Source organism: Medicago truncatula, chromosome 2, assembly GCF_003473485.1.
Source record: "Medicago truncatula cultivar Jemalong A17 chromosome 2, MtrunA17r5.0-ANR, whole genome shotgun sequence".
NCBI classification, from domain to species: Eukaryota; Viridiplantae; Streptophyta; class Magnoliopsida; order Fabales; family Fabaceae; genus Medicago; species Medicago truncatula.
The window spans coordinates 9,398,088-9,422,871 of NC_053043.1; the positions used below are offsets into that span (position 1 = coordinate 9,398,088).

The 24,784-nt window shown below is 38.4% G+C and overlaps 1 protein-coding gene, 1 long non-coding RNA gene and 1 pseudogene across 3 annotated transcripts; 1 reads left to right on the forward strand and 2 right to left on the reverse strand.

Moving 5' to 3' along the window:
• Positions 1–13,785: 13,785 nt before the first annotated feature.
• Positions 13,786–14,440, reverse strand: LOC25486242 (F-box protein CPR1-like; annotated as a pseudogene).
• Positions 14,441–15,434: 994 nt separating this feature from the next.
• Positions 15,435–16,343, forward strand: LOC112418984 (uncharacterized). The gene is made up of 3 exons (XR_003008972.2): positions 15,435–15,631; positions 15,741–15,843; positions 15,926–16,343. It is a non-coding gene; the product is annotated as an uncharacterized lncRNA (long non-coding RNA).
• A 2,953-nt stretch (positions 16,344–19,296) lies between these two features.
• LOC11411053 (F-box protein CPR1) lies at positions 19,297–21,971 on the reverse strand. 2 transcript variants are annotated; one of them, XR_003009423.2, is made up of 2 exons: positions 20,232–21,971; positions 19,297–19,975 (listed from the first exon to the last, which is right to left on the reverse strand). XR_003009423.2 is itself a non-coding variant. In XM_003594190.4 (2 exons), the coding sequence occupies exons 1-2, from the start codon at positions 21,765–21,767 to the stop codon at positions 19,936–19,938; spliced, it is 1,197 nt and encodes a 398-aa protein (XP_003594238.1). In that variant the 5' UTR covers positions 21,768–21,968; the 3' UTR covers positions 19,297–19,935. The 2 variants fall into 2 exon arrangements, 1 of the variants encoding a protein (XP_003594238.1); XM_003594190.4 differs by having other exon boundaries at positions 20,611–21,968.
• Between the last annotated feature and the right edge of the window lie 2,813 nt (positions 21,972–24,784).

Here is a 24,784-nt window from a genome sequence, read left to right on the forward strand (position 1 = left end):
AGCGAGCCTATTCATTTTCATGCATTTTCATTCTGTTTTTTCATTCTTGCTATTGACCACAGACTATCCTGGAGGAGAACCTGCTTGTAACATATATTGAAATAGACATCAACATACTCTCGCTCATGCATGTTTCATTTGAATGTACCCTGTTGCTCAGGTTTGCTTTTCAAAATGGACAAAAAGTTTTCAATTTTCAAAAATGTTTGTTTCAAGCATTGTCATTATTAAAATGGAAAGAAAATGTTTTGTATATAGCTTTGAAAGTAGAAAGAAAATAGAGTTTTAAACAAAAGCACAAGCTCAAATTGATGTATAAGAGTGGTGGTCAGCCGAAGGCGTGACTCCACGGATTTACAAAGCTTGGAAAATGGTAATTTTATTGGTTGGTGGTACATTGAACACAGCAATCATTACATTTCCTGGAAACTTTGAATTCGCAAGCGTAGGAGCTTTAGATGAAGATAGTCATCAACGGCAGCAGATGCCCCAAGGGGGACGGTGGTTGGCCAGATATAGTTACTTGCCTTTTGTTTCAATCTCATTTTTGCATGAACCGCCCTTCCGGGTTTTCGGCTCATCGAGACGCTCATTCTTGCCTGAGTTGTGTACAATCTCAGCGAGCTTTTCATATTTGTTTTTTTTGTCCCTTATTTTTGCCTGGACCGCCCTTTCGGGTTTTCGATCCACCGGGAAGCGCATTTTTGCCTAGGCCGCCCTTTCGGGTTTTCGACCTACCACGCTGTTCTTTTCATATTTCTAGGCAAAGTATTTCTTGACTATATCGGCATTCACTGGATTTGGAAGTTCTACACCATCCATATGTGTAAGGATTAAAGCACCACCGGAGAAGGCCTTCTTGACAACATAAGGACCTTCATAGTTAGGCGTCCACTTGCCCCTTGGGTCGGGTTGCTGGCTTATCCTCCTTTTCAATACCAGTTCCCCCACCTTGAATTCTCGAGGATGGACTTTCTTGTCAAAAGCAGTCTTCATTCTTGCTTGATATGACTGTCCACGAGCCATGGCATCCATACGTTTTTCCTCAATCAAATTCAACTGATTATATCGGCTTTGACACCATTCAGCCTCTGATAACTTTGCTTCCATGATCACACGGAGAGACGGGATCTCCACTTCCAAAGGAAGAACTGCTTCCATACCATATACAAGAGAGAAAGGGGTTGCCCCTGTTGAACTGCGCACAGTAGTACGGTAGCCATGCAGAGCATAGGGTAACATCTCATGCCAGTCCTTATAAGTGGTTACCATCTTCTGGACAATTCTCTTGATATTCTTGTTAGCGGCCTCAACTGCACCATTCATCTGAGGTCTATAGGGAGAAGAGTTATGATGCTCAATTTTGAATTCTTCACAAAGAGCTTGCACCACATTGTTATTCAGGTTGGTACCATTGTCGGTAATAATCTTGCTGGGAACACCATATCGACAGATGATGTTGTTCTTGATAAACTTAGCTACCACTTGCTTGGTCACATTGGTATAAGATGCTGCTTCAACCCATTTGGTAAAGTAGTCAATTGCCACTAGGATGAAACGATGACCATTTGAAGCCTTCGGTTCAATTCTTCCAATCATGTCGATGCCCCACATTGAGAACGGCCATGGGGATGACATAACATTGAGAGCGTGCGGAGGCACATGAATCTTATCAGCATAGATTTGACATTTGTGGCATTTTCTGGCGTATTGGTAGCAATCATGCTCCATGGTCATCCAGTAGTAACCTGCTCGTAGCAACTTCCTTGACATAGTGTGCCCTGTAGCATGGGTCCCGAAGGTACCGTCATGGACATCATGCATTAACTGCTCCGCTTCATGTTCATCAACACATCTTAACAGTACCATGTCATAGTTCCTTTTGTACAGAATATCTCCATCTAACAGGAATCTACTGGCCAATCTTCTCAGGGTCTTCTTGTCTTGTTTGGAAGCACCCGGCGGATACTCACGGCTTAGCAAGAACTGCTTGATGTCATAGTACCAGGGTTTATAGTCAACCATATTTTCACCAGCCTGATCGATCATATCTCCAATAGCAAACACATGTGACGGTCTTTCAAGGCGTTGCACTTTAATTACTGGCACATCATTCCAATGGTTTACTCGAAACATGGAGGATAGAGTAGCAAGAGCATCAGCCATTTGGTTCTCATCACGAGGGATATGGTGCAGCTCAACCTTTGTAAAATATGTCAGAAGACGTCTCGCATAATCACGATAAGGAATCAACTTAGCATGGTGGGTCTCCCATTCACCCTTTATCTGATTGATGACGAGCGCAGAATCTCCATAGATGTCGAGGTGTTTGATTCTCATGTCAATTGCTTCCTCGATCCCAAAGATACATGCTTCATACTCAGCCATATTGTTGGTGCATTCGAACAAAATTCGGGCGGTAAAAGGAATGTGATGCCCCTGTGGGGATACAATGACTGCCCCAATTCCTTTACCATAAGCATTGACAGCGCCATCAAAGACTAAGCCCCACTTGCTATTGGGATCTGGACCTTCATTAATCAACGGTTCTTCGCAGTCTTTTGATTTTAAATACATGATCTCTTCATCGGGGAAATCGAATTCAATTGGTTGGTAATCATCAAGAGGTTGGTAAGCAAGATGATCTGCAAGAATGCTACCTTTGATTGCCTTTTGAGTTTTGAACACAATATCATATTCAGACAAAAGCATCTGCCAGCGTGCAATCTTTCCAGTAACGGCCGCTTTCTCAAAGATATACTTTATCGGATCCATTCTGGATATCAGCCAAGTTGTATGATTCACCAAATAATGACGCAGGCGTTTGGCAGCCCAAGCTAGAGCACAACAAGTCTTCTCAAGCATTGTATACCGAGTTTCGCAATCGGTAAACTTCTTGCTTAGGTAGTAGATAGCATGTTCTTTCTTTCCAGTTTCATCTTGTTGACCAAGTACACATCCCATGGATTCATCAAATACTGCCAAATACATAATCAAAGGCCTTCCTTCCACGGGTGGGACAAGGATAGGTGGTTCCAGCAGGTAATTCTTGATGCTGTCAAAAGCTTCTTGGCATTCATCATTCCATACAACAGGCTGGTTCTTTCTAAGTAGCTTGAAGATCGGCCCGCAGGTTGCGGTCATGTGAGATATGAATCGGGAGATGTAATTCAAACGTCCGAGGAAGCCTCTGACTTGCTTCTCTGTTTGTGGAGCTGGCATTTCTCGGATGGCCCGGACTTTATCAGGATCGACTTCAATGCCCTTTTGGCTGACAATGAAGCCTAATAACTTTCCGGACCTGACACCGAATGTACATTTGTTGGGATTCAATCGCAGCTTGTATTTTCTCAACCTTTCAAACATCTTTGTTAAATATTCAACATGCTGCTCCTCATCTGTTGACTTCACAATCATATCATCCACGTATACTTCGACTTCTTTGTGAATCATGTCATGAAACAAAGTAGTCATTCCCCTTTGGTAGGTAGCACCAACATTAATTAGACCGAATGGCATCACTTTGTAGCAGAAAGTACCCCATGGAGTGATAAAAGATGTCTTTTCTCTATCTTCAGGAGACATTTTGATCTGATTATAACCGGAGAAACCGTCCATGAAGGAGAACACCTTAGACTGAGCAGTATTATCAACAAGCACATCAATATGAGGTAACGGAAAGTTGTCTTTTGGACTGGCTTTATTCAGGTCTCTGAAGTCAACACACATCCGGACTTTACCATCCTTTTTGGGCACAGGTACAATATTGGCAACCCATTCGGGGTACTCAACTGTCATGAGGAAACCCGCATCAATCTGTTTTTGAACCTCGCTCTTAATCTTGAGAGCCATATCAGGATGAGTCCTTCTCAATTTCTGCCTGACGGGAGGACATTCAGGCTTGGTGGGGATCCGATGCTCCACAATCGTAGGGTCTAGACCTGGCATATCTTCATAGGACCATGCAAAAATATCCGGATATTCCCGGAGGAGCTGGATGATCTTCTGTTTAACCCCTTCCTCTAGAGTAGCACCAATCTTGATTTCTCGCTTGTTTTCCTCGGTACCTATGTTGATAAGCTCAATCTCTTCCTGGTGAGGCTGAATGGCTTTCTTTTCCTGCTCAAGTAGCCGAGTGATCTCATATGGTATGTCATCACCTTCTTCATCTTCGGCTTCATACACAGGGAATTCAAAGTTTGGAGGAACCGTAGGATTACTGTGTTCAACGGGTTTATTATGGTTCAACCTGCATATAATGATTGGATGATTTTAGAAAAAGTTTTTTTTCATGCAAATTTTTGAAATTAATAAGAAAATACAGACGTTTTGGTTTTTTCTGGCATTACCATTATTCCCAAGGGAAAAAGCACTAAAAAAAGTAGTCGTGGAAGAAACGACAAAGTTTTATTAATCAACGGCAATGCCGAAACAAACATGCCCTTACAGAAAATATCACTCTCGCTTTGGGCAGAGCGAGAGGATTGTTATTTTGAAAACAAAGCACTAAAGCAACAAGACACATTACTCAGAAACATGCATGATTGAAGGAATGTCAATGGCATCCCAATCTCTCGCAATGCCTCCTGGTGTAACAAATACAGGCCTGAGACCAAATCCAGTGGCTTCTTCAGAGATAGCATTAACAAACCCAGCACTGTGGAAGACTCCCGAGGAAACCCTTGATGACGGAGAGAACCCGAGACCTTCTTTACGCTTGTTCTCACAGAGCTGTATCACCTTGCCCCAACCGGCAGTCTGACCTTCCTGGATAACCTTCTGAGCATCTTTCAATGAAGCCATAGCAGCCCCAGCTTTCTTAGGCTCTGCACCTTCAATGGTCAAACCTTGGAAAGCAGTCCCTTCAGCAGACCCTGCTTCAATACAAGAGAAAGAAGTCAGCTGGCTGACTAAATATGCTTCTTCTCCATGAACGGTAACAAGCTTTCCGTTCCTTATGAACTTCAACTTCTGATGTAAGGTGGAGGTTACCGCACCCGCATCGTGTATCCACGGTCTTCCCAGCAAACAACTGTAGGATGCATTAATGTCCATCACTTGGAAGGTAATTAAGAAATTCTCAGGGCCAATGGTTATTGGCAAGTCTATCTCCCCCAGCACATTCTTTCGAGATCCATCAAAAGCTTTGACCAAGAAAGTACTTCTCCTCAAAGGGGTCCCACGGTAGCTCAATTGATCTAGAGTTGTCTTGGGCATTACATTGAGTGAGGAACCGGTATCCACCAACACATTTGATATCAAGTCTGATTTACAATTCACCGAGATGTGCAAAGCCAGATTGTGACTCTTTCCTGCTTCCGGCAACTCTTCTTCACTAAACCAGAGGTTATTACAAGCCGTAATATTTCCCACTATGCCACCGAAACGATCTACCGTAACTTCGTGGTCAACATACGCCTGCTCCAGCACTTTCAACAAGGTATTCCTGTGAGCCTCAGAGCTCAAGAGTAATGACAAGACGGATATCTTCGAAGGAGTCTGCAGCAATTGATCAACGATCTTGTAGTCGCTCCTCTTTATTATCCTCAGAATCTCATCTAAATTTGAATCCTCTATAGATTTGCCTGACTGATTCACATCTGTAGCAATGGGTGAAACCACGGTTGGAGTTGCTTCTTCAACTGGTGGAATGGTCGGCGTAGCTACATTCTTCTGAAATAATGGCGGACGAACCTTCCCGCTTCTCAGCGCTGCAGAAGTCCCTTCGGCAATATTGCTTACTGTGGCAAAGGAGGCTAGAGGCACCTCTACTCCATTTTCTATTATAGTAGCATTGTACTTGTATGGCACTGCCCTGTCCGAAACATAAGGAATTGGCCCTGGCAGCCTTATCACCAAAGGTTCAGCATTCTTCTTCAAAGGTACACTCTTGACAGGCGGATCGTGAAAAACTGGCACAATCACGCAAACATCACTGACAGTCAGAAGATTATCATTCATCAAGCTTTGGATGTCGTCTCGAACAGCATGGCAACCCAAAGAATCACGGAGGCATCCTAGACACTTGGCATGATCATGGCTGAACAGAGAAGCTTTGCACAGCTTGATGTGTAGAGGCACCAGAGGGGTTGTAACATTACGGACGTCAAGACCGGGAGCTTCCTCATATACCTCAATCATGTTCACAGCAGCGTGATTTGGAAGAGGGTTGTCGAGGACATGAGGGACGTTGTTCTCAAAAGTCAGCTTCCCTTGATCAATGAGCTTCTTCACGATATACTTCAAAGCATAACACCCCTCGACATCATGACCTAAGGCACCTTGATGAAAATCACATTTAAGATCAGAGCGGAACCTTGGAGGTAAAGGGTCCGGTGGAGGCTTGCCTTGCCTAGTCGTGCAGTGTCCTCTCTGGAGTAAAGTTGGAAGCAACTCAGCATATAACATCGGTATAGGAGGAAAAGTTGGTCTGGTATATTGCTGCTGCTGTTGTTGTTGTTGTTGTTGTTGAACCGGCAGCTGTTGTTTCATCTGTTGGGCAATTGCATTGACGGGCACTTGAGGTTGACCCGGTAGCAGGGGGTACTGATGGTAAAACGGTGGGAAGAAAGGATGCTGAGAATACGGCATGTATGGGTATGACGGAGGCATTTGAGTTGCATTGATAGGAGCAACAGTAGTCATTGATTGACCGGCTCCAGCTGACACCATCCCCACTTCCGTTTCTTTCTTCTTGTGGTGTCCATTACCATATCTCTTCGACGCATTCACAGAGGATTCAGCTTTCTCAAACACAATGATTCCATCCCTGACGGCTTCCTCAAGACGGGTTCCCATAGTGACCATCTCCGAAAAGTTGTTCGGGGCAGCGATGATCATCCTCTCAACATAATCTTTCTTCAAGGTTTTTAAGAATGTCTGGGTCATTTCTTCTTCATCTAAAGCAGGAGTGATACGGGCAGCTGCCCCTCTCCACCTTTGCGCATATTCCCGGAAACTTTCCTCCTTTTTCTGAGATAGGGACCTGAGGAACTCCCTATTCGGCTTCAAACGAGTGTTAAACCCGTAGTGGCTCTTGAAAGCAGTGGCTAGCTCATCAAAAGTATGGACATCATCTTTGCTCAGACTAGTATACCACTCCGCAGCATCTTCCATCAGGCTGTCTTGGAAGTAATGGATCATAAGGGAATCATTGTCCTTGTAGTTGCCCATCTTCCGGACATATTTGACAATATGATTTTGAGGACAAGTCAGCCCGTTATACTTGTCGAACTCCGGGACTTTGAACTTTTTAGGAACATCCACTTTCGATACTAAGCAGAGATCCTGGGTTTTAATGGAGTCTCCATTTCCCCTGTTGGCCTTAATTTCCCGTCGGAGCTCTTCGGCAAGTTCTGCCATTCTCTCTTCCATAGTTCCGGTTGGGGCAATACTCCCGTGGTGCGCATTAGCATGGACAAATAGAGGCACCGTATTCACAATGGGCTCGGTAACAGTTGTTGCAGCTTGAGTCAAGGCGGTACTAACATGAGTTAAGTTTGCCCCTGGGATTGGGCCACTGTTGATAGTACCAGAGGTCCCTGCCCCTGTATTAGCAGTATAGTACAGCGGAAGTCCGTAAGGATACCCGGATGGCATGATAAAGCGGGGATCAGTTGTTACGGTAGGAGTCACATTTGCAGCTGTAGAAACTACGGGAACTGGTTGTTCCTGAGCAGCCAACAGAGCAGTCATAGCATCATGAGCTTTGGCCAATTCCTCCTTTAAAGATGCCAATTCGGTACGGAGTTGCGCGTTCTCTTCTTCCATAGCCCTTTTCTTTCTTCTATATTCTCTGGTTCGATCAGTTCTATCAGGTTCGTAAATCCTCTGAGCACGAGCCACTTTTCACACTGAGGCAGAGAAACCAGGAGATAGTGAGCACTCGGAAGCCTTTGTGACCAATGTATGATGTATATGATGCATGATATGCGAATGCAAATGTGAAAGACTTATTTTTTCATCGAAGGATTTTTAAACAAAATAGAAATCTTGCAAATAATCAAAACGACATAGCATTTTCAAAAGGAAGACTTTGAAATTTCAACAAGATAAACAAATGAAGCCCTCAAGCATAGGAAGTAGTCGGAGGATCATCGGACTCGGAGTCTGAATCACAGTATCTGGCAAAGAAGTCTCGCCGTCCTCTGGCTCTCTTGGAATCCCTCATAAGCAGCTCGTCTTTCTCTTCCAATTCCCTCCGGGCCTTAGCTAATTCTTTCTTCAACATTAGATTCTCATGAGTCTTCTGCTCATCTCTACCATCCAAAGTCATGATTAGATTCTCGGCTTGATTGTACCGAGCTTTCCACACTTGCTTCTCACGACTCTCCATAGCTAGATGCTCCTGATACATATCCTGAGTCGCGGGAAGTAGAGGTAAAGGCATAGACGGAGTGGATGAAGACACGTACCTCATAGCTGGATAAGGCATACCAATCTCCTCAGCTCGATCTATCACCCACTGAGTATAGGCCTCATGAGCAACACCGGATCTCACACCTAGATGCTTCACACTCTTCCTTCGAACCTTGGACCAAGCATCCATGAAAGCTTTCCTTTGTCCGGTAGGAGCATTCGTGTAGAAGAAGAACTCTGGAGATGTAGCAAGATTGATGGGCTTCGACTTCATAGGGAAACCAAACTGTCTCATAGCAAGCTCGGGGTTGTAGTTAATTCCTCCACGAGTACCAAGAAGAGGTACATTGAGAAAGTCTCCACAACCCATGATAATTTCCTTCACTTGAGCGGCCGGAGTGAGCCAGACGACCTCGTCAGGAGTGAGGGCCATAATCCGCTGCGAGTAGGACCAGTTCTCCGAGTTGTCATGGAAGGAACTCGGAAGGTGCGAAATAAACCACCTATACAAAAGAGATGTGCAGCAAAGAATATACCCACGGCCCTTGAGAGTCCTGTCATGAATGGCGTGGTAGGTATCTGCTAGCAAAGTAGGAACCGGGTTCTTGGAATGGAAGACCTCGATAGCATTCATGTCCACGAAGTTGTCGAGGTTCGGAAAGAGAATGAGCCCGTAGATAAGCAAAGCAAGGATAGCCTCGAGTGTATCCTGACGAGTAGTACTGAGATTAGCTTGCTCAAGAAGATACTTCGAAGCGAACCCCCAGATGTGAGACTTGGTAATAAGATGGTTGGAGACGTCGGAAGTCTTGAGGTAGAGATCCTTAGCAATAACTAGAGGAGTAAGAGAAGTCCCGGGACCGGTGAAAGGCGTCTTCTCGGCTATAGATAAACCCACTAGATCGGAGTAAGCCTCGAGAGTAGGAACCAACTGAAAATCCGGGAAAGTGAAGCAACGGAAGCTCGGATCATAAAATTGCACTAGAGTGTGCACTAGCTTCTCGTCCACATCGGTTCGGAGCAAAGTAAGCAATCCCCCATATCGGAGTCGGAACCCTGTTTGACTCTTGACCTTGAGTGCCAACTCTCTTAAACTGACCAAATCCACTTCCTTGAACTTGTAGCACTTAGTCTTCTTCATACCTGTGATTATTTACAAAAATTCTCATTTGTTTAAACCCTTCGATGAATGCATGAAAAATGTTTATGCATGAATGCATGTATGCATGATTGTGTTGTTAAAAGTGGGTTGAGTTTCAAAGTAACGGGGCCACGGATGGACACGGCGTCCGGTGAACTAAGGCTTTGGATAGTAGTAACCAAGGTTCTAACACAGTTCCCAAACTGCAACCTCTCTCACATATATCATGGTAGTACAGGACGACACCCGTTCCATGAGTATTTGTGAGAAGGTCTAGTTTGAGTGTAGTATCGCGTGACGACTAAAGTTTGAGACAACACTCAATTTAGCCACCGCACTACGTCCTAAAAAGGCTAGGATGGGTTTGGTAACTACGGTTCATAGCTTCGTCGAACAATTGAAAGTGAAGTGCCTAAGCATGACAACACACGCCGACAATATCACCTTCAAAATGCCTCAGCTATGTGAGATTGATCGCATAATCCAATACACGAGGCAACCCCCGGATCGAATTGTCGATTATATCTCTACCTAAACATAAGTTCACTCAGCCCGGGTATAGGACTTTTGATATTCTCACCCCACACGTCAAATGAAAGTAAACAAGTATTCACATATGTAAGCAATAAAACAAAGCGTAAATATAAACTAAGGAAAACTAGGCGTGACCCGCTAAAAAGAATCCCCAGTGAAGTCGCCATTTCTGTTATCATGGTTTTTGGGTGCCAAACCATTAATTGGACTTGAACCTTTCGACCGTTGATATCTCTCTTTTTTCTTGGGAAGGGTAAAAGGAGAAAAACCCTTGAGTTTCCGAATTCGGGGGTCGTTTTCGCTACGGGAAGGTGTTAGGCACCCGGAGCGATTATGGTATTCCATAAGAACCGCTCTTCTAAGTTTATTTCTACGCTTTAATTTTATTGCTTATTTGTAAAAAAGAAGGTGTGATTAGTTAAGAATGGGGGTGAGAAGAAGCAGAATTTGATTTTTTACTTCGGCTTGAATGAGTTTTGACTCATTGCCTACGTACCCTTTTTAGGGATCAAAACCGTTCGTAGTTCATTCTCAAAAATGGTTTTTGTTTTTGTTGGTTGATTTTAAGTTTGAAAAGAGATTTTGAAGAATAAAGATGAGAGGCCTCAAGGGCATAAGATTTGGAAAGTGTGAGGTAGAATTAGTCATCTTTGCAAAAATAAAGTCCAAGGAGGATTAAGATTTATTGAAAAATTTACTTAAGAAAATAAAGGGGAAAATAAGGAGTTTTGACTCCATTTTATTTTCAAAAAGGTTTTCAAGTGTTATTTGCATGTTTTAGAAAAAAGTTGATTTTTATCTAAGTGTTCGAAACTAAACGTTCGTCTAATCATGCAATCCTAGCCATACATCTATGCATACAAACCTAAGCATACATCTAGGGTGAGTGTGTGCGTGTCGATGCGTCATAGTGTCCATAGTCCATATTACAAAAATTCCCTAAATACATTATATGGCCCCTTTGCCAAGCTACAAACCAATGAGAACAAATTACAACACCAAATGAATTGAAACTTGCAAAAAATAAATGCTAGGCTAAAGAAAGTGGAGAGGGTGGTGAAATGCTATGAAATGTATGGCACATGAGATGAAATGGTTAGTAGTCATAAAGCACAAAATAGTAGGAAATAATCAAAAGGAAATGCATAAGAATGGCAAAGAAAAAGATAACAAAGCGGTAAAACCCTAAAAAACATTTGATATGATACCTAAAGATGCTAGTGACCCATAATTATCATATCATGGCAATTTTGGAAGAAGTTTTATTTCAAGCCATGACATGAAATTAATGGAAACACATGCAAGCAAAATATCACACCAAATTCATAGAGAAATTTACCACTTTATTCCTAAAAATAAACACTTATTGCTTGTAAAACAAGAAATCCATAAAATCATATCCAAACACAACAAAAATAAGCACATTTCCAGAGGCATATTCATCACCATATTAGGCATCGTTCATTCACATCATACTATCAAGATGTCAAGAACAAAACATAGCAAAATGCATACAAAAAAGTGTAAAAACTCATGGAATTAGTTCACACCATTTTAACATTTTTTTTTTATACAAGAAACACCATGGAAATGCCAAAAATATACCAAGAAACAACCAGGATTTTTTAGGATTTTTTTATAAAAAAGGTGAGCAAGAAACAGGTGCAAGTAGCAAAAAATACGGTGCAAATAGCAAGAAAAAAAAAAACGTGAAAGAAAACTAAGCCCAAACCCAAAGCCCACACTCAAAACTCAGATTGCACAGGAGCCACACGATTGATCTAGGATTCTGAAACCCTAGATCAAACGGCCAAGAACAAGGGGGACTGGACCGGAAATAAACCGGTCCGGTTCACTGGCTATATAAACACAAAGGCTCCGGTTTTTTTCATTTTCTTCCTCTCCTTCTCTCTCTTCTCTCATCCTAGTGAGAGAAGCTCCCACTTCTCTTTTCCCTCTCTCGCCGGAAACCTCAAGGAGGAAGATGAGTCTTCATCTTCTCCGGTGAAGCTTGTTCTTCCGGCGCGGTGGCCGGCCACCCAAGGGTGGCGGCGCCGCCGCCGGAGATGAACAAACTTCTCCGTTTTCAAAAATTTTCACATTTTTAGATATCCTTTTTGGTCGCAAACACGAATCCGGTACTGGTTTTCTCACACGAGGTCTAAATCTCTGTAGATCTACACTTTGGTTCGCAGTTTTGAAAAGATTTTTCTTGATTCTTTTTAGTGTTTTATTGAATGAAAGTTGCAAATCTGTGTTTGATTCGTGTTTGTTACCGTTTCTGAGAAAGAAAGATGAGTTTCACGTGTTTACCTGTGATTTTTGACTGGAGATTTTGAACAAGATCTTCGGAAAACTTGATTGTTGGTGCGGTTTGTTGATTCTCTGGCTTGGATCCGAAAATAAATCGGTTCTTCTCTTTTTCTCTTTGCTGGTCCGAATCGGTTCTTTCCCTCTTCTTCCTTCAAACCTCTGTGATCAGCACTCGTAGCTTTTCGCCATAGGTGAAGAGCTCGTGCTTCGAATTGCAGAGTCTGCAATTCAGTGATGATGATTCAATTGAATCACTGAGAATTGCAGTAACAAATTAGTTCAATTTTGTCTGGATTTTGCGTTCTGGAAGTGGTTTAGGGTTTTTTGCGCCATTGATGAAGGCTTCAAGCTTTTTCAGTTTTGATTTGGTTTTTGATCTGTAACTGCCAAGAGAGAGAAATTTCTCTGTGTTTGTTGATGTGGCCTTTTTTCTCTGGATTATGTGGCACTGTGCACTGTATTTATAAGCTGACAGATGTGTATTTGGCCCAATAAAGAACTGCCACGTGTCCTGGCTTGCTCATTTGGGCGCTGCTTGCTATTTTCATTTAAGGACCAATCTGCAAATTGTGAAATGACAAGGACTGGACTGCAATTGTAAAACAGACTCAAAAATAAAAGAGAATTGGACAATTTGGACTTAAACGCAATTTTTAAAAAGTTGAAGGATTAAAATGCAAAGTAAAAATAAAAAATGAATTAAAATATGTAATTTGACTAAACGTAAAGCGAAATAAAAATAAAATCGACAAAACGGACTAAAACGAACCAATGGCCTAAATGAGGTACTTCAAAGTAACCTCTCTATGCCAAAATTTCGTGTGAAATGACCAAAATGCCCCTGGGGCTAAAAATGACCTAAACCAACTCAAATAGACTCTGACACTGACTCAGATGCAAACTTGAGATGAAATGTTAAAAATGAATTTGAAAAGACTCAGAGACAGTCACAAGGATGAAAATGGGTCTCATTGCAGGAAATGACCAAAATACCCTTCTGTATGACTTTTTGCAAATTTGGAAATAAACTGTAGAAAAAGCAATGTGATGATTCAGAGACACTTTTGAAAGACTTACAAGACAAGTAAAGACATTTTGAAAGGTTTTATGCATGAAAGACATAGGTAAAATTGTGATTGAAAATACTGCGAGGCAGAGACAATTTGAACTATGCAGTTGAAATTTGATAATTGACAAAGTTTGAAATGAAATTGGGCCCAGTATTTTTAGGTCCAAAAACAGGGTATAACAGCTGCCCCTGTTTAAGTTTCTTTGTCTGGAGAGTCAAGAGACGGAGTCTTTGGCTTGACAGGACGAAGATACTTAAATATTAGCATTTGCACTGTGTTTGGACGTAAAAATACTCCTACCCATTTTCAAATAATATGCATGCCATGCATCATTTGGATTATGAATGCAAGACCTCATGGGGATTGGAATTAACAAAATATGTCAAAAGAGTAATGTAGGTCGGCTATCCAAGAGATTCTGAGGAGTTTGTAATCGCCGGTTAAAGGATCAAAACCGAAGCCGTGAACGCATACACCGCCGTCAATGTTGAAAGATCGGAGAATGTTAGGGATAGGAAGAGGGAGGAAAGGGATAATGTGATGTTTACGGATGTTATGGTTCCAGATTGAGATTTCGTTGGCGGCGTTAGGATGCCTGAAAGCGATTTCGCCATTGGAGATGGCGAGGAGGCCGTTACATGAACCGATAAGAGAAATGTTGGTGCTGTTACGCGTGAAAGGGTGGTTGAGTGGAACGGCGGTGGTGAAGTTTGAGAAATGTTGATGGAATTATTTTTGAGGTGAAGGTTTATGAAGTTGTGAGAATCGATTAAGGATTTAAGTGATTTTGAAGTTGATCCAAACCGGAGAAGTGATTTTACTGGTAAGCGGAACAAAATTTTGGCGAGTATTTCCGGCGGAAGGCGGTCAACAGCCATTGGAAGGAAGGTTGTTAGGATTTTTCGTTTCTCTCTCCTTTCTTTTTCTTTTAGAGCAAGTTATTGGGTACCCACCTAACCAAATATTATTACGCAGCTAAAACAACAGACGAGAAAAGAAGAACTATTTACGTTTCTTAAAAAATAAAAAATAAAAAAGAACTATTTACGTGAAAATTCCATGAGAAACCTCACAATAAAAATTAATTTTTTTATCCCCTGAAAAAAAAAATAGGAATTAATTTTTTTTTTCTCCATATTTTTCCTCTCGCTACTCTATTTATTGAAAGAGTCATGCTCCAACCATTTACATTTATGACACGGTAGAAACTTATTACTATGCCAACCAATTTATGTTGAAAAACTATGCTCCGAAAATGTGAATGCCAAATAGCTTCTGACATGTGCTACCAAAATTCAACAAAATTGCTTTCCCACTTTCATGTGTTCACATAAAAGTATCTCCAATGGAAGAGTTTATCTTGATTGCTTGAATAGAAAAATGACACAAAAATTTAAGCAATGAAAACTCCACATAGATCTCCTCCAAAGCTGCAAAAAACTAAGGGACGGGACCTTCACCTCCACATAGGCACTAAACAACTTGCATTGGAGATGCCCTAAGTAATGCTTTGTTTGGATCAAAATAGAAAGCGAAAGGAAAGATAGTAAATGGTAAAAAAAATGTTAGAGAAAAAATGTGAAAAGTAAGTGAAAATTGATATGATTATTTGATTGTTTGGTAGAAGTGAAAGTGAAAACGTAAGGATTTTTTTTAAGACCATATGACATTGAAAAATGTTAATTTGTGTCATTAGGATAACTTGTACTCTAAGTGTATAAATTAAGGAAAACTTAAAGGATTTTATTTCATTACTTATATACTAACTTGTGCCCTCAGATTCATGAAGTGGTGAAGAACACTCAAGCATTGCTGATGAGTTCATTACATTTTGTCAACCTATCCTTTATTATAAACGCCAGTCTTGCCATGCTGGCATCTTTGCCCTAATCTCTCCCTAATTTCCCTCCTAATCCCATATTAATTGTTAAGCTAAACGGCCAACCACCCACCCAAGTAAATCTCAACCGTTGTTAAGAGGACGTTTCATTTTCCCTCCCAAGCTTGCATTAATTTCGGTCATTCCTGCCAACTACCCACTGATCCATTAAACATTTAATGTGGCCTTCCATATCTCTCCATGCAGCAAGTGAATTTGTATTCCATGAGAAGTCTCTCCAACTCCCCCAATTCATTGTGTACACATGTCACCATGATTCAAATTCATTTTTGTTTATGAGCCCGGTATAAATAGTGGCGTGCACATACATTTGTGGTACAGTTAATTTTAATGGATTTTCATAAAATTTCTGCTCTAATCAATCTAATCATGTTTCATTGAATATATTTGGTTCTAATCAGTTGCTTGGTATTCTTTTGTGCAGCTCCTTTGAATCTAAATCCAGTCACTGATTTTGACAAAATTGTGAATGAATTACGACTTCAATACAAAAGGATTTGCATTGAGTTTCATGTTAGGGATGTAATGTAAGAATGCTTCAGTGTCGTTTTTTTCCTGTGCTAGACTTGAATCAATGTGGTAACAATTTGTTATTCTCTTTTTATGCAGGACGCTAGAAGGCCTACACAAGGAGCAGCAAGGATGATCTTTAAAGATAAAATAGGGTGTTGAATAAGTGTTAGGGAAAATGAGATGTGTACATGTATCATTGTATTGTTGTTTCTTATAAGTTAAAGCTGTTTCTTTTTTACTGGTATTAATTTTTTTTTTCACATTGACAGATTCATATTGTAGCATTTTAGAAAGAGAAAAGAAATAGGATACTCATATCATGATTCTCAATGGAAGAAAGATAGTAGCAATGACCAAAAAATAGAAAGTTTAAGCCACTCCACATTATTATTGTTGAGATTCTGAAATGGGAAATTCTATTGTTTAATGGTAAAAATGGGAAATTCTTTGTATATATCTCTAAACTTAATACGTATCTTTAAACTTATATATAAATAATTATTCTTCTGGATTATATAATCCTCCAGCATGCATAGTACTTCCCATAGGTTCATAAACAAATCGCATAGCAGGATATATCTTTTGTTCCAAAAGTGAAGTGTGTATTTCATTTGTTCTTTTAGTATATTAGTTCTCATATGATAATCATTGTTTATGTTTTGTTATAAAGTCAATTACAAATGTGTGTGTATATGGAAATCAATCACCCTCAGTAGTAGTTCTAAGCTATTAATTGAATTACTTCCTTTAAGCCTCAATGTGGAATCTCTAACAAGTGGTTTTAGTCATCATCCAAAAAAGTACATGGGTACCATACCACCTATAAATGGATGTTTAAAGGGATCCTAAAGGACATCTAATTTTACTTCAAATTTTAGTTAATATCAGTAAAATATGTGGTTTTTATAGTTAACGAGTCTTGCACGAATCTTAATTATTAGTTATAGTTCTACTTATTTTGATTTTCGAGATCATGCTACCATGTGTGTTAATTTTCCTTTTAAAAAAAATATTTTCTTAACTTTTGTTATCAAAAAACAAACAAATAAGTTTAATAAATTATGTTTTTGGATCTGCTAAAAGTCAATAGATGTTTTGGTAAGATTCAAATGTTATGAAGATTTTTTTTTCTTTCGCACCGGTTTCCGGCCCACTAAAGGTGGGCGACTAATTCGGCTCGTGCGTAGAGGCATGCGCACTGGCCAAACGTTGTTTCCTCTAGTAATCGAACCTGGTATTCCCCGGGTACGTCCTTGGAATGAGATCCTTGCCCCTGAAGCCCAAGCAATTTGGTTAATGTTATGAAGATTTTTATTGCAACATTTATCTCTATTAATATCTTTTGTAATTTTTAATAGTGTTAACCTGTTTTGTAATTTTAAAATTTTGACATTTCACCATCAAATAATGGAAATAACCGATGAAATCGATTTTCAATTCATTTTATTTTTTTGAATGTTAATTTATATATTACATTGCTCTGGTCTTTTTAACTTTAATTCATTTCCCTAAAAAAACACTTTAATTCTAAAAAAAAAAAAAAAAAGCTCTTTAACTTCTTTTTAACTTTTTGCTCAAATTATATGGACAACCCAACCCGCCTAAATGATAACACACATAGTTTAAATAACTATTTTCATTCTTACGTAATGTCTCCAACATGACACCAATCAAGTTTAAAACCTGCTAATGTGTGGAACATAATGTGTTGGTCTGCATCTTCTGGATTCAGTTTTAAACCAACACAAATGTACTACGACCTTTTTGAGCTATGCTATGAATTATTATGACTGTCTTCTTTTTTCTAAATTCCACAATCTGATGAAATTTAAATTCTCATTTTTTATTGTACTATGTTTAGTGGAAATATATAATATAACTCATTGATGTCTATGATTTATGATACTCCGATGACACAGAACTCGAATGGTGATGCAATTGATGATGTCCACACTCCAGAATTTCTCAACACAATAAATGCTTCAGGACTTTCACATCACAAGATCATATTAAAGATTGGAGTTTCAATTATGCTTTTGAGAAATATTGATCTAAAGTTAGGATTATGCAATGGAACAAGGCTAATCATAACTATAATGGGAAAATTTAATCTTGAAGGAAAGGTTATATCTGGAAGTAATATCGGCAATTTTTTTTTCATACCCAGGTTATTTCTTTCACCGTCCGATGTTAAAATTCCTTTCAACTTTCAAAGAAGACAATTTCCAATATAAGTTTCATTTGCCATGACAATCAACAAGAGTCAGGGGCAATCACTTAAAAATGTTGGAATTTATTTGTCAAGTCGCGTCTTTTTGCATGGTCAGTTGTAGTTGCAATTTCAAGAGTCACTTCAAAACAAGGTTTAAAATACTAATCGTTGATGGAGATGGGAGAGAATACTAATGTTGTTTATCACGAAGTCTTTCGTAATATATCTTGATGATTAAAGTTCAAACCTTTTTCATATGTATTCTATCATCTATTTTTGTTGTTATGGTTATTGTATAAGTGAACATGTTTTTTAATTTTTATATGACTTCTATTAACTATATATATTTACATTGTTGCGACTTATTCGTTTAACTTCTTCTCAGAAGGACCCGTGGGGTAGTTCGGGTCAACAGTCTAGTGGGCTATAACGCATATATGGCCCGAGATAGAACTTCTCATCAAATATCAAATTAAGCTGAATTAGAATGAAAGAAACCTAAAGCCTGGAGATAGAGGAATCACATTCTTAGAAAGAAAGAAACCTAAAACTTAATTAACGAAACGACAAATTGGTGTGCGGAGTGAGCTTTTACTACTCTGAGCTTGAACAACTTTGATCTAAGCAAAGATTGACATGCTTGTTGCAGAGGTAGAGCAGTTGAGAAATGAGAAGATGGAGCTTTGGTTGAGTGGCAATGGGAGAAGTTTTTGTTTCTAAAATCTGAAATGAGAATTTTTTTTACAACAATAGTAGACTTTTACATTTATGAGATCTGAGGGTAGGAAGGAAATTGAGGCATAGTTTTCCTAACAGATGCATTATTAAAACTCTGGTCGTCAATAAAGGATGTGTGCAGGTGTAGGGTCTTTTTTTGTGCTGCAACAAGAGCGAGGGTGACATGACATGCCACCCTGAAATAAACAAGAACAAAGACTTTTTTCCATTGAAAGAGACGTGAGTAAAGCACATCAAGGAGATGGTCGAGTGAATCATTGAATTAGATATATCAAGCAAAACCAATTTTTTTTTTCTTCCAAAAACAGAGTTCTTACTCGTCCAAGTAAGTGATTTAGATAACATTAATAGTGGCAGTTAGAGCCATATCCATAATTAGTGAGCTCCATTAGTCATTAATTGAAGAGCATGGAGAAAGCTTGAATGATCAAAAGTATGATTGTTGAAACAAAAGACCAATAATGAAACAAAAGCAACTAAAATTGGAGGTTAAGGAGAATGTAGATGGATCACACAATTAATACATAACTAGGCTGGTTGCCAAGAGTTTTCACATATTATAAAGCAAAAATACAATTCATGTAAGGTTGGACTAATGTAAAAGTTTTATTACAGATGACTATAAAGTTAGACTAACATTCATACATACAAAATCACACAGATTATAAATTGTTTCAACACTTTTTACAACTTAACGACATATAAGCCATTTCTCAACACTTTGTTAAACCTAGACGACAAACACACCAATTTATTTTTTGTATTGCATATAACAACTATCGCAGGATTCTCGCAATTAAACCAAATAAAAGGAAAGAAAAGAAGACATGTACATCTGGTCTTCAATTTCCTTTTTCTTCATCTACCATATTCTATTCTGGCTTTGAGATCTTTGTGGCACTTCAGTAGGCCTTTCTTCCACCATAGGTCATCCCCATTCACGATTCGATTCCACCGGGAATGGATCCCCTCATGTGAGATTTTTACATGAGAGAAGTGTGGTGTCACACCACTCAAGAAGAGAGATACAAATGGATGGAGCTACATTCCTTATCAATTCAACTCTTCCCGCTAACCAAGGTGACTCATTCCGTCGCTTAGAAACAACTTGAGTATCCGGCTTCAGCTACACATCCCTGGTTCTTCTATCACTCCCTTACAATGACAATTTAAATCCTTGGGACAAGAAGTCATCCCTGTGAAAAAAAAACACGTGAAACTCATAGAAGTAAGCTCAACAATAACATAAAAGAAACAAATTTTTAAAAGGAATTATACTTAAATTTGAAGTAATTTCATGGTGAGGAAATTTCTAAACAGCAATTTTCTTCTCCCTACATACACAGATACCACGGCAGGTTGGAATAGTCTCGACATTCAAAACTAAGCTCGTCAAAGTAAATATTTCGGAGTGAGGATTTTAAATAATGAATGAAAAAAATCAATTCATACCAAGGTTCTTTCTTTAAGCTAACTTTTAAGAAAAGGAATCCTGCAGATCCTTTGGTATAAACCCCCCCAAGAGAGGAGGGTGGACTTCAGCTAGTCACAAGGTCAACTCTTAAACCGACACATAACATACACAGTTGTCTGTTTTGTTTCTTTTGAAATTCAGCATTCGCACTTGGTCAATTGAAATTCAACATACACACATGCTCAGATACATATACATAAACAAAGGTATAGACTTCAAAGTAATTAGAGACTCCTTGTCCTATAATAAGAATTCCATTTGACCTTTAATATAGAGTTTAAGTACATATATCATATGATGGGTTCATTGAACGGATATAGCTTATACACAGCAAAGACTCAGATAAACAACAAGTACCTTCTCTTGCTTATACTTTCACATCTCAATTTGTGTAAATTCTCCTTCCTACAATTATCAACAGGTAAAGAAGGTGGTACAAGACTACCAACACAAATCATAGCTTCATTCATATTAGGAATTCCTGGAACACTAGTAACGTTTTCACTCTTGAGATCGTACCAAAACAGCTTCTTACGATCTATTTCCAATAAAACCTTCTTTCCATCACTCGAATAACCTAAAGGCCTCAACGATTTCAAAGGTGTCGGAAAAAAGAGTCCCACCAAAGTAAACAATTTACACCAACTATCTTTTAATCCATATTCTTTCATCACCCAAACATCAATTTGAGTAGTTTGATAATTCACAATCATACTAAGACACCCTCCCAAAACCGCAACATCGATTTCAAAACTCTCACTCTCATTATTAACTTCACCTATTTCAGGAAGTGGAACTTCATTGAAAATCTCTAGTGTTAAGTTAAACGCAACTATTAAATCAGGTTGAAACGGTTCGAGTTTCCTTGTCACAACCCAATGAAGAGAATTTGAATTCAAATTATTCGAATCTTCAACAAAAACACCCATAGTTCTAGCACAACAAAGAGCATAATTCATACTAGGAAGCTCTTTCCATGAATTCATCTTCAAGCTAAAAACTCTAACCTGCGAATCAAAGCTACGGTTCTGTAAATCAACAAAATAAGAGATTCTAACAAGTTTATAATCTCCAGCAAAAGAATCGTAACCAAATCCATGAACACGAGCAGCGAAGAGAGTCGTATCAGATTCAGAGCGAGGAGTAGTAGGAAGATAAGGGATGATCCGATGTTTACGGATGTTAGGGTTCCAGAAAGCGATATCGTCGGCGATGTTAGAGATACAGATGAGACCGTTGCATGAACCGAAGAGAGTGATGCGGTTGCTGTAAGACATGAGAGGGTGGTTGAGTGGGATTGGGGGGGTGAGGTTAGGAAAATCGAGTTGGTAGAGATTTGCGTTGTGGCGGATGATGAGGTAGAAATTGTTGGAGTTTTTGAGATGGAGGTTGGTGAAGGTGTGAGAATCGATTATGGATTTAAGTGATTTTGAGGTTGATCGGAATCGGAGAAGGGGGTGTGGTGGTAAAAGGGAGAGTATGTCGATGAATATTTCCGGGGGAATATTCGCCATCGGAGATCGGAGGGGTATTTTTGGGTTTTTTTTAAGTTTGGTTTGGCGATGAAAATGAAGAAGAGTGGAAGTTTGGTTTGGGATTAGGTTATGGAACGTAGTGGATACGTCATCGTTGGGACCCGATGTTGATGGGGAGATTTTTGAGAGCCTAGTGTTTGTGAAAAGGTGGAGGTGGGAAGGTGGTAGGAAATTGTTAGACTATGATTTCTGTTGCCCAATTACTACGGCATAGTACTATTTGCTTTGTTTGGTTGGTTGAGAAAAAGTGAGGAAAGAGTGTGAACAAATTACTTTTCTTTATTTGATTATACGACAAAAGAGAGGAGAAGAGAAATGTATATTTACATCCCTCCATCTTAAAATATAAATAATATTTGTACAACTATTTTTTGACAATTTTTAAAACAACTCTCTCTCATATTCACGTGAGTTTTTGTTATCTCTATTCTTCTTTCTCTCTGTTGTTTTTATCCAATAAGAAGAGATGAAAAGTAGTTGTCATAGAAATTGTTTATGATTGATTGTACAAATATCATTCCTCATTTTAAAATGATTGTCGTTTAGGTTTTTACACACATTTTAAAAATGTATTAATTAAAAGAAAGAGTTATCATATTTTACCAAATTATCTTAATAAACTATTGGTTTGTTTAATTGAATGGTACAATAAAATTATTATTTCATTGAAAACTTAAAGTGACATTTATTTTAAAACAATTTTTTTTGCTAAAACGACACTTATTTTAAAATGGATGGAGTAGTGACAAAGATAAAATAAAATAGAAATTGTTTTGGAGAAGTTTGAAATGATTTATTTTACAAAGCTAAAGAAACAAAAAAAGAGAAAGGATAAAGGAAAAAACTACACTCAACAATAGAATCAAATTACCATAAAATATGTGGAGGGAATGTCACATGCTATTGGGCAACCATAATGTTGTGACACACAACTTTTTTTGGTTTTCTTCTCTCTTTTTAACAATGTTTATTTGTTTTTTATTTTATTTTAAAATGAGGTTGTCACATTGCAGTTGGACGGTATCATGCAACATTCCTACCACAATGTCACATAAGGGAAATCCAATCTAAAATTCATGATGAGGGAGATGTGAGAGGTAGGAGAGAGGAGAAAGGTGAACCATAAGAAATATGTTATAGAAAACATCTAACTTAACAGGAATATCAACATAGATGTTTCCTTTTAACAAAGTGTGAACAATAAAGGCATGTAAACCTTGATGAAGTAAATATTTTCTATTTAGCCAATAAAATCCCATGATAAATGCGATGAAGCTCGACTTGAGGAATTTCAGAGGATCTTGAAGGGAGCTTCGAGAAACTTAAACTCCAAACTTTTGAAGGGTGACAAAGCAACCCATTAAACCCAACTCTAACGGGATCGCCAATGCAGCTACTATCAATATTAAGAATAATGTAAGCTTGATTGAAGGAGTTTTCCTGTAAGCTTGATTAAACTCATATTTCGTCACGTGTCACTGGCTGAGAGTTAGGGAAGCAAGAGATGAAGGTGGAAGTCATATTGTGCGCTTTCATGGTAAGACGGTAAAAGGGGTAGCTGAATTTAAGAAGCAAAAATAATTGTGATTATGTCAAGACCACCAAATACTTGCGACAAAAGTGTTGGACTTGATCCCATAAAGACTCGCCTTAAGCCAACTCACCGTGTCCATGTCAAAAAGGAAGTAAATATTGGAGAAGTCAAGGGCGTACCATAGATTCCTTTCATTTCTAGATTAATTTTTTTTTTAGGGAAATTTTAGATTAAACATATACGTCATAAAAAAGTCTTAAATAGCTAAAAGTATATGATATCTTGTATTATTTTAGTAAAAAAAATTAATAATTATTTCATTGAAAATAATACACTAAGGACTTGTTTGTTTTGGGTGAAAGTGAAAAGAAAGATTGAGGAAGGATAGAAAGAGGAAGGATTGGGAATCTTTCCATTGTTTGGAACCATCTTTAAAAAGGGAGAAAAGATGCTGATAGTCGGGTCCCGCACAAAAAAATGTTTCCCCTCTATTGTGCACGGAAAGTCTATGGAAGGCACTATTTTGAACAAAACTACCTAAAAAGCCATCACTCTATTGTTAAATCTAATCAAAAGAATTTAAGCTAATTTTTTTTTATTTCTTTTCTCGGATGTTGGTGCACTTCGTTCTCTGCTATGCAAATGTAATCTTAATAGTAATATGTATAAAAAAAAAACTGTAAATCCTTTTGAATGTGATATTAAAATATATTAAATAAAATAAAAATTATAATATAATATTGAAAGTAAATTCTGACGGTGTGTTCTATCGAAATAAAAAAAGTGGTATGATCATAATTTTAAATTAGTTATATATATAATCACTTTCTTATAGGGTTATTTTAGTCATTTTATTAAATATAAATATTTCTTTCCTTACACTTTCACTCATACCAAACAACTAAAAAATCATCTCACTTTTTACTCTCTTTCTATTCACTTTCTTTCCTCTAACAATCATTTCTTACACTTTCTTTCCTTCAACTTTCCTTTACAATCCAAACAAAGTCTAAATGTAGGTCGAAATATCATTAAAAAGTTAACGAGTTTTTTTTTTTTTTGACAAAAAAGTTAACGAGTTAACAACAGCCACGATAGAGCTTTTTATTTGGATGTGTTGAGCAGGTTTCGTATACATCACCTTTTATAATAAAAATTATGTTACTGCTAATAAGCATCTAGGTGCATATTTTAAACATTGTGAACAATGAAAATGTGTGCATTGTAAATGGCTACTTACGGTGCATATTTTAAACATTGTAAATTATTAACAACTATTAATGTTACATAATTGAACATTCTTCTTTGTAAATAAATCTATTTAACTTGAAAAATATCAAAATCCATATCCATTGACCATTACAATAAATGTGGAAAAAGAAAATAGGTTGTGAAAAAGTTAATCGTTTGAAAAACAAACATAGAAATATGAAATATTTTTATTAGCCTAAGGGGTATACCT

What these genes read in the sequence shown, in the direction of transcription:
- LOC11411053 (XM_003594190.4), bottom strand. Translation starts at nt 21,767, where the DNA reads ATGGCGAATATTCCCCCGGAAATATTCATCGACATACTCTCCCTTTTA. An exon ending in GAAAGTATAAGCAAGAGAAG is followed by an intron (nt 19,976 to 20,610) that starts GTACTTGTTGTT and finishes TTTTTTTCACAG; the next exon opens with GGATGACTTCTTGTCCCAAG.